We start from the raw sequence: 9,471 nt of genomic DNA, 5'->3' as shown, positions 1-9,471 counted from the left end.
CCTCCCCCTTCCACCTCTCTGGGGTGTCCCCCTCCCCATCCCGTTCCTCTATCCCCTCCCATCCCCCTCTCCCTCCCTCTTTCCCAGCCCCCTCCCCCCTCCCCCGCCCCAACCATTTGCTCCCTCCTCCCTCCCTCCCTCTCCCCCCCCACCCCATCCCGGCTCAGCCAATGAGCGCGGGGCCGGGGCTGCTCTCTTCTCCGTCCGCCGAGTGAGGCCCGGACCGCGGCGGGGGGACCGAGGGGGACCGGGGACGCGGGCATCGGGGGCTCGGGACACCCCGGGAGGGGAGGGGGCGGCGAGGCCCGGGGCCGGGAGGGGGGCCGGGGGGGCCGAGGGGGGCCGGGGGGGCCGACAGGCCGGACATGCGGCTGCGGAGCCCGGAGTCCGGAGCGCCCACCCAGCGCTGAGCAAGGTGAGCCGCGGCCGGGGCCGCCGGGAGGGACGGACGGACGGACGGACGGACGGACGGACGGACGGACGGATGGATGAATGGATGGCCGGGATCGCCGGGAGGGATGGATGGATGGCCAGGATGGATGGATGGCCGGGATGGCCGGGATGGATGGATGGGTGGATGGATGGATGGATGGATGGATGGATGGATGGATGGATGGATGGATGGATGGCCGGGAGAAAGTGGGAGGCTTGTCGGGGCCGGGATCCCGGGGGGCTTGGATGCGGGGACGCTGGGGTCCTGGGAGAAGGGGGCGGGGCTGTGAGAGGGAAGGAGATTCTGAGGAGGGGAGGGGGGAAGGGGAAGGCCGGGATGCCTTGGTCCAGGATCCTGGAGGCCGGGGCGGTGGGGAGGTTGGGCTGGAGGCCCGGGCCCGCTGGGGACTTTTCGGGGGGGTGTGTGGAGGAGAGGACGAGGATGTCACCGCCGGAGGACGGAGGGAAGCCCGGAGGAGGAGGAGGAGCTGATGACCGGACACGGGGTCTCGCGGGGGACGGTGTTGGGGGGGGCCCGAATCCTCGGCTCCGGAGCGGTGATGGGAGGCCGGGGATTCCTGGGTCCCGGGAGAAGGCTGGGGGTGTGGGGGAGGGCGTCGAGGTCTTTGCAGAGGGGGACGGAGGAGGGAATGACGGGGCCAGGGACCGGGCCCAAATGGGGGTCCCGGGCCAAGGGGACCGCGGGATAATCATAACGATTATTATTATAAATCTGGTATTTGTTGAGCGCCTACTATGTGCTAGGCGCCGTCCTAAGCGCCGGGGTGGATGCAAGCGATTCGGGTTGTCCACAGTGCCCGTCCGGGACAGGGGGGAGGGCGAGGGCCGGGGGTCCGGGGTCCGGGTCCGGGGGTCCTGGGTTCTCTGCCCCTCTGTCCGTCCCCCTCCCCCAGGTCCCGCAGGGCGTCCCCCGCCGCCCAGAATGAGTAACTGCAGCAGCCGGGCGCTGACCCTGCTGAGCAGCGTGTTCGGGGCCTGCGGGCTGCTCCTGGTGGGCATCGCCGTCAGCACGGACTACTGGCTCTACATGGAGGAGGGCACCGTCCTGCCCCAGAACCAGACCACCGAAGTCAAGATGGCCTTGCACGCCGGGCTCTGGCGGGTCTGCTTCTTCGCAGGTACGGGCCCCCGGCGTCCCGGCGTCCCGGCTCCTCTCCCCTCCGCGGCCTGCTCCTCTTCCTTCTTCTCCCTTCGGTCAACCCCATTGCCCCCGGCCTCCCGCCTCTCAGGCCGTGGCTACTCGAGGCCGGAGGCCCCCAAACCCTACTTCGTCCACTCCCGGCCGACCTCAAGGCCCCAGTCGCCCGCTCCCCCTCTCTGGGGGCAGACCGCAGGCTCACAACGTCGTGGACGGGGATTGGCACTCATTATTGCTGTACTGTATATCAGCGCTTAGTACAGTGCTCCGCACACAGTAAGCCCTTCATAAATACGATTGAATGAATGTTCTGCCCCCGCCCCCTTCACTCTGCCCCCTCCTCCTCCACTTCGGCCCCTCCCCCTCCGCCCCCATTTCTGCCCTTCTTCCCCGACCCTGCCCCCTTGACTCCAGCTCCTCCCTCTGTACCTGGCTACGACCCCGCCTCTTCCACCCCATCCCCTCCCCCTTCACCCCGACCCCACCATTCGGTGCCTGACCCCCTCCCCCTAAACTCTGGATTTCCCCCCCCTCCACCCAGCCCCCACCCCCTTTTGCCCCGAACCCCACCCCTGACCCCTGACCCTCATCAATCAATCGTATTTGTTCATTCATTCATTCATTTAATTGTATTTATTGAGCACTTGGGAGAATACAGTATAGCTTTATAACAGGCACATTTCCTGCTCACAAGGCGCTTACAATCTAGAGGGGGAGACGGACCTTGATATAAATAAATAAATTATAGAGATGGATATAAGTGCCCTGGGACTGGTAGGGGGGGATGAAGGACTGGTAGGGGGGATGAATGAAGGGAGCAAGTCAGGGTGACACAGAAGGGAGAGGGAGAAGAGGAAAGGGGGGCTTAAGTCAGGGAAGACCTCTAGGCCCCGGCAAAGCTCCTGGACTGACCCCGACCCTTCTCCTTACCCCCAGGCCGGGAGAAAGGCCGCTGTGTCGCCTCCGAGTATTTCCTGGAGCCCGAGATCAACTTGGTGACAGAGAATACGGAGAACATTCTGAGTGAGGCCGGGGGTGGAGCCTGGAGGAGGGGGCGGGGTGAGCTATGGGGGAAGAGGGAAGAGGGGGTCTCCTGAGGGAGACCCTTGACCCGTCGCCCCCTTTCCCCTCACCAGAGACGGTGCGGACCGCCACCCCCTTCCCCATGGTCAGCCTCTTCCTCGTCTTTACGGCCTTCGTCATCAGCAACATAGGTCACATCCGCCCTCAGAGGACCATCCTGGCCTTCGTCTCCGGCATCTTCTTCATCCTCTCGGGTGAGGGTCTTGCCTGGTAGATGGGGGGAAGCGGCAGGGAGGGCCAGAGGGAGCCATAGAGGGAGTGGGGGGGAAGTTCTGTGGACTCTGGACAGAGTGTCATGGAGCACAAGGGAAGAATCCAACCCAGAGCCCCTCCCCCTGTTCCTCTTTCTCCCCGAGGAGGGTTGCCCTTGTGCCTAGCTCACAGTCACCTCTCCTTTGGGCCAGATGGTTGAGGATCCCCATGCCCCCTGGGTCCGAGCGCCTCCCCGGTCCCTCCATCCAATCCTTTGGGTCCCCCAGGTCTCTCTCTGGTTGTTGGCCTGGTGCTCTACATCTCTAGCATCAACGACGAGGTCATGAACCGGCCCAGCAGCTCTGAGCAGTATTTCCACTATCGCTACGGTTGGTCCTTTGCCTTTGCGGCCTCCTCGTTCCTTCTCAAAGAGGTGAGGAGGAGGGGTTGTGAGAAGTTGGGGTGGGGAGGGTCTGACGTCAGAATGGTATTGGTCAGGTGCTTCCCGTGAGTTAAGAGCTTTAACAAGCTCAGGGCTAGATAAAAAATAATCGGGAAGGGTTTTCCCCTCCCGACATGGTGTTCATAGTCTAACTGGGAGGGAGAACGGGTAACAATAATAATAATAATAATAACTGTGGTATTTGTTAAGCCCTTACTATGTGCCAAGCACTGTTCTGGGCGCTGGGGTACATACAGGTCAGACCCAGTCCCTGTCCCACATAGTCCTCACAGTCTTAATCCCCATTTTATAGATGAGGTAACTGAGGCACAGAGAAGTTAAGTGATTTATGATTTATGGGTATCTTATGCCCATTTTTCAGATGAGGAAAGTGAGGTTCAGAGTAGTGAAGTGATTTGCCCAAGGTCACCCAGCAGGCAAGTGGCTGATCGGGATTAAAACCCAGATTCTTTGACTCCCAGGCCTGTACTGTTTCTTCCTGGCCATGCCCCTGCTTCTCACCAAATAAGGGACAGAGCAGCCCCTGAAGGAGCCCGGAGAGGAGGGGGCAGACTCCCTGAGGAGGAGAGTTATTGAGGGAGTCAGGTTGATCTGCCTCAGACCTCTCTGACCCCTGACCGGGAGCAGGAGCTGTGGCAGGTCAGAGCGGTAGCCTCAGGGTGAGCGCCAAAAGGGCCAAGGGCCAGCAACACTTCCTTCCTCTGATCAGTAGCCCCTGGAGCAGTCCTCAAGGGAGATTTTTTAATGGGGGGTATGAAGACTCAGGTTTTCACCACATGTCTGTTGTGAGACCTTGGGTAAGTCACTTCACCTCTCTGTGCCTCAGTTACCTTGTCTGTAAAATGGGGATTAAGACTGTGAGTCCCATGTTGGGCAGAGACTGAGTCCAAACTGACTAACTTGTATCTACCCCAACTCTTAGAACAGTGCATGGCACATAGTAAGAGCTTAACAAGCACCATAATTGTTAATATGCTTATTAGGGAGGACTGGAGTCTTCCTATGCTCAGGACCCTACTGGTAGTAGTAGTAGTAGTAATAGTAGTAGTAGTAGTCATTCAGCAAATTGTATTTATTGAGTGCTTACTGTGTGCAGAGCACTGTACTAAGCACTTGGGCGAGTGCAATATCACAATAAACAGACACTTTCCCTGCCCACAACAAGCTTACAGTCTAGAAGGGGAGAATCAGTATTATTTATTGAACACTTATTTTGTGCAAAGCACTGTGCTAGGCTTAGAGAAAGATTTTAGTAAGTATAAAAATTGAAGACAGTCCCTCAATCAGTGGTATTTATTGAGTGCTTCCTATGTGTAGAGCACTGTTCTAAGCAGTTGGGGGAATACAAGTGAGTGGTATTGTCCACACTGTCCACAGGGGTCTTAGAAGAAGACCTAAAAATGACCGGCTTTTACACCTTAACCTTCCCCCTCCTCCCCAGTCCAGAAAGAGGCAGGTCTCGGCCTTCTAAATCCCTCCCCAGGCTGCTCGATGCTACCAGCCTTCACACTTGCAGATGGGTGGGGCTGAGGTGACCCCTCCGGGGAGTGGGAGGGGGCCATGTGGTCTTCGGAGCCTCATCCGTGGAGGTGGGGGGCTTCTGCCAGGATCTGTTCCTGGGGGCTTTGTTCCCCTTCTGGTCCCAGTGGAGAAGACTGAACAGCAACAGTGAGTAACGAGGAAGGATTCCCCCAGACTGTGACCTTGTTGTCGACAGGGAATATGTCTGCCAACTCTGTCCTACTGTACTCTCCCAACTGCGTAGTAAGCACTCATAAATACCAATGATGATGATGATAATGATGATAATTATGGTACTTGTTAAGCACTTACTATGTGCCAAGCACTGTTCTAAGCACTGAGGTGGATACAAGGTCATCAGGTTGTCCCACGTGGGGCTCACAGTCTTAATCCCCATTTTACAGAGGAAGGGACAGAGGCACAGAGAAGCTAAGTGACTTGCTCAAGGTCACACAACAGACCAGTGGCAGAGCTGGGATTAGAATTCAGGGCCCCTGGCTCTCAAGCCCCAGTGTGTTCTTTCCACTAGGCCATCCTGTTGTTCTTCTTCCTTATACTGTGAGCCCCACATGGGACCTGATTATCTTATACCTACCCCAGTGCTTAGGACGGTGCTCGATACATAGTAAGCATTTAACAAATACCACAGTTATGATCGATTGATTGTCTCCTCTCAATCCCTTCCTGCCGGTTGCCCCCTCCGGCCTTGTCACCTCCTCTCCTTCCCGCAGGGCGCCGGAGTGATGTCAGTGTACCTGTTCACGAAGCGCTACGCTGAGGAAGAGATGTACCGGCCGCACCCGGCCTTCTACCGGCCCCGCCTCAGCGATTGTTCTGACTACTCTGGCCAGTTCCTGCAGCCCGAGGCCTGGCACCGCGGCCGCAGCCCCTCGGACATATCCTCCGACGTCTCCATCCAGATGACCCAGAACTACCCACCGGCCATCAAGTATCCTGACCACATCCACATCTCCACCTCCCCCTGCTAGGCCCCTCACGAGGACACCCCGAGACTTATCCCTCTTCTTCCCTCATAGTTCTCTTCACTCCTTGAAAGTCAGCTCCCCCATCCATCACCATAACCTCTGGATTTGGGGCCTGTTCTTTCCCCCTACGGCTCCCTTTCTCTCTGTCTCTCTCTGGCTCTCCCTCTCTCTGTCTCTGTCTCTCTTTTTCTCTCTCTCTGTTTCTCACCTTTCTCAGAGAAAATATTTTTGCCATCTTGGGTCCCCTACAGAATGTGACCAGGTGGCCATTTTGTGGGCAGCTCTTCCTCTCATAGATTTCTCCGGAGTTGGCTTGGCGGCCATTCGGACCTCAGTCTTCCTTGGGTTCCACTGGTGGCCAGGCCGGTAGTGGTTGGGAGGCCACTTTTGGAGTCCGCTCCTGTCTTGTCAGCGATTATCTGGGGACTTAGTTTCCCCAGACTGTGGATCTGGTGACCATTCGGTCTCCCTTCCATGTTTCCAGCTTTGAGCATGTGCCACTACATCCTACTTTCCTTCCACCTCACACAGAATCCCCCCCAGCCCCTTCTTATCACCATACTATCTCCTTAAAAGTCTTGCTTTCCCCATCAGCCCCTGTGACGGGACCTGCACCCTCTGCCATATTGGGACCTCAGAGAGAAAGTGACCTGATCACCATTTTGGGTGGCAGGGGAGACAGGGCCAAGGCACGAAGGATGAAGTGGGTTGGGGGGACATCTCTGCTTTTACCTCTCTCCTATACTTCCCTCCTCCCTCATTTCTCTCTATTTCTGTCTCTCTCATTCTGTGTGTGTTTCTTGTCTCTGCCCTCTCTATGTCTGTCTTTTTCCTGGATTTCTTGTCTTTTTCTCTCCCTGACTGGCATTTTCTCTCTTCCTCCCTCCCTCTCCCTCTCTCTCTCTCTCTCTGTTTCAGTTTCTCTCTGGGGCTGATGTCTGTCTGCCAGCTTCTGCCTGATCACCGCCTATCTTGCTATTGTTCTATTTTCTCTTCCTTCCCTTTGAGTGTTCATTTCTTATGTTCCGTCTGGGACTCTTTTGTCTCTCTTCACCTCAGTTTCTGTTTCTCTGCCTCTATCTCCCTGCCCTCTGGCCTCCTGGCGGAGTCACGTCTGGGAGGGAGATAGGTGCTTGTGGGTGGTGGAGAGATGGGGCAGGGGTGGGGTAGGCGGGGTTTGCAGATAGTGGGGTCCCTGGATCTGGAGTTGAGGGGGGCTAGGGCTCCTGTGACTCTGGGGGAGCAGGGATTGGGGGCAAGATGCCTGGGTTCTCTTGGTATAGCTGTGCGTTCCCCCTGCCCTCCCGGGTTGGGGGTTGGTAGCGGGGGTCCAGACCCCCCCAAATCCTTGAAGTCTTCCATTTGCCAACCCCAGGTGGGGGAAAGAGAAGAGGAAGAGGGGTGCCCCCCACGCCCCCTTCCCCACTCCGGCCTCTTTTCGAAAACCACCTGGGATAGGTCTAACAGCAGTTCCCCTCCTCTCTGCCCCTTGACCCTGGCACTGACATCCCATAACCAAACCAGCTCTCCCCGACGTCGCCCCTCTCCCCCAAACCCTGCCGACCTCAGTCGGAGGCTGGGGAGGGAAAGTCGGGGGAGCGGGACGGACTATGGCAGTTGGCCGGGGAAAGGGGAGAGTTAGGGCTTTTAGTTCGCATCTTAGGCCTGGGGAGGGGTGGGGGGTGGGTTGGGATGGAGCAGGGGCAGCAGCAGTAATTGCATTATTAAGCATCGGTTTTTAATAAGCTGGGGGGAGGGGGCTGGGGGGAGGGGGATCTGGACTCTGTTATCTACTGTGTATCATATGTAAATACTGACAGAAACTTCAATAAACTTTATTTCAAACAAGCGTCCACAGTGCTTTGCACACAGTAAGCGCTCAATAAATACGACCGAATAAATGAATACTGCTGGAGGAAAGGGGACTCTTGGGGCGGGGGGTGGACAAGAAGGAGGGCAAGTGGTTTGGGCTTCCGAGGGGAGAGGAAGAAGGGCAGAGTCAGAAGCTGCCATCTTGGTGTCTGAGGGATGGAGATGGAGGAAAGGTTCTATTTGTAATAATAATCGTGGTACTTGTTAAGGGCTTACTATATACCAAGCACTGTGCCGAGCACTGGGATAGATATAATACAGTCAGTTCAGCGGAGCTCTCAGTCTAAGGGGGAGGGAGAACAGGTATTTAATCTCCATTTTACAGTCACGTTGTCTAGTGACAACAAGCCTAATGGGAGAACTGAACGTCCTCAGGAATGGTGATTCCCAATGTCTGATGCGTGGCCTTGGTCAAGTCACATAACTTCTCCGGGCCTCAATTTTCCTCATCTGTAAAATGGGGATAAGATGCCCTTATTCCTTCCCTTTCAGATTCTGAGCCCCACGAGGGACAGGGACTGTGTATGATGTGATTCTCTTTTATTTACCTCGGCGCTTACTACAGTGCTTGGGATATAATATACACTTAATAAATACAATTATTATTGTTATCATTTAGCCTTAGGACCAAGGGTGCCTCAGAATTATTTCCCGGATACTCTTTTCTTTTGGTTCTGTTATACCAAATTCTTTTCCGATGAGGCAGATTTTGAATATTCCAGCAGGAACTCACAAAATATTAACGTTACAAAAAGAACGTAAGTCATGTTTCCCACCCGCTTTCTCCCACTCTCCTCCCACCCACCTGTCTGCTCACTCCCTCGTTTTCACCCAGCAAAATCACAGACTCCTCTATTTTACTTTCTTGAGCTCTGACTCTTCCTGTCTCTCCTCTCTACGCCTTTGTCTCTCTGACTTTTCTGCCCCTGCCTCTGGGTGTGATCGAGTAGGTGGACAGGCATTATTGTTAATGATTCAAGTATATTTCAGTGAATACTAAAGGGTCAATTTCTGGCTGTTGCTATAAAATTTTAAATCCGAACTTTAAAGCAAAGAATAGAATCAGATAATTATATTCCAAGTCACAGATTACAAGGAAAGTCAACCCTGGAGGAGGGCTTTCTCAGAAACAGTTCCTTCCATTTTTAACTGGTCTTTTTGTAGAGATTTAGCGACGACTTTTGGATAAACATCTATCGCTTAATCAGTGGCATTTACTGAGCACCTCCAGAATGTCTACCACTGTACTAGGCACTTGGGAGAGTATAAACTCACCAAGACACAAGTTCCCTGCCCCAAGAACAAATTGGAGGACTAGGTGTTTCCTGAAGAAATACTTTAGGATTGTGTGACATTGGCAAACTTCTGCAAAATGATACTTGTGACATCAGTTGACCATCAATCAATGGTATTTACTGAGCACTCACTGTGTGCAAAGCTCCATACTAAATGCTGGAGAAGCAGCATGACCTAGAAGATAGCACACAGGCCTGGGAGTCAGAAGGTCCTGGGTCTGATCCCGGCTCTGCCACTTGTCTGCTGCATGGCCTTAGGCAAGTCACTTCACTTCTCTGGGCCTCAGTTACCTCATCTGTAGAATGGGGTTTAAGACTGTGAGCCCCATGTAGGACAGAGATTCTGTCCGAACCAATTAACTTGTATCCATCTCAGGGCTTAGTATAGTACCTGGCACATAGTAACCTCTTAACAAATAGCACAGTGATTATTATAATTATTACAATACAACAGAGTTGGTAGACACA

At 54.9% G+C, this 9,471-nt stretch overlaps 1 protein-coding gene across 1 annotated transcript; it reads left to right on the top strand.

The window, feature by feature from the left end:
• The first annotated feature begins 331 nt into the window (after positions 1-331).
• Positions 332-7,684, top strand: CACNG7 (calcium voltage-gated channel auxiliary subunit gamma 7). Its single transcript, XM_029074313.2, has 6 exons — positions 332-415; positions 1,347-1,571; positions 2,528-2,614; positions 2,728-2,868; positions 3,154-3,299; positions 5,582-7,684. Exons 2-6 carry the CDS (start codon positions 1,376-1,378, stop codon positions 5,837-5,839), a joined length of 828 nt encoding a protein of 275 aa, XP_028930146.1. The 5' UTR covers positions 332-415; positions 1,347-1,375; the 3' UTR covers positions 5,840-7,684.
• The last annotated feature ends 1,787 nt before the right edge of the window (positions 7,685-9,471 follow it).

Source organism: Ornithorhynchus anatinus, chromosome 10 (assembly GCF_004115215.2).
Source record: "Ornithorhynchus anatinus isolate Pmale09 chromosome 10, mOrnAna1.pri.v4, whole genome shotgun sequence".
Taxonomy (NCBI): Eukaryota; Metazoa; Chordata; class Mammalia; order Monotremata; family Ornithorhynchidae; genus Ornithorhynchus; species Ornithorhynchus anatinus.
This window is presented reverse-complemented; position numbering and strand designations above follow the sequence as displayed.

Bases quoted from the DNA above. Each gene is read 5' to 3' on its own strand.
- CACNG7 (XM_029074313.2), top strand. From the start codon at position 1,376: ATGAGTAACTGCAGCAGCCGGGCGCTGACCCTGCTGAGCAGCGTGTTC. The intron at 1,572-2,527 runs GTACGGGCCCCC...CCTTACCCCCAG, and splicing joins GCGGGTCTGCTTCTTCGCAG to GCCGGGAGAAAGGCCGCTGT. The intron at 2,869-3,153 runs GTGAGGGTCTTG...TGGGTCCCCCAG, and splicing joins CATCTTCTTCATCCTCTCGG to GTCTCTCTCTGGTTGTTGGC.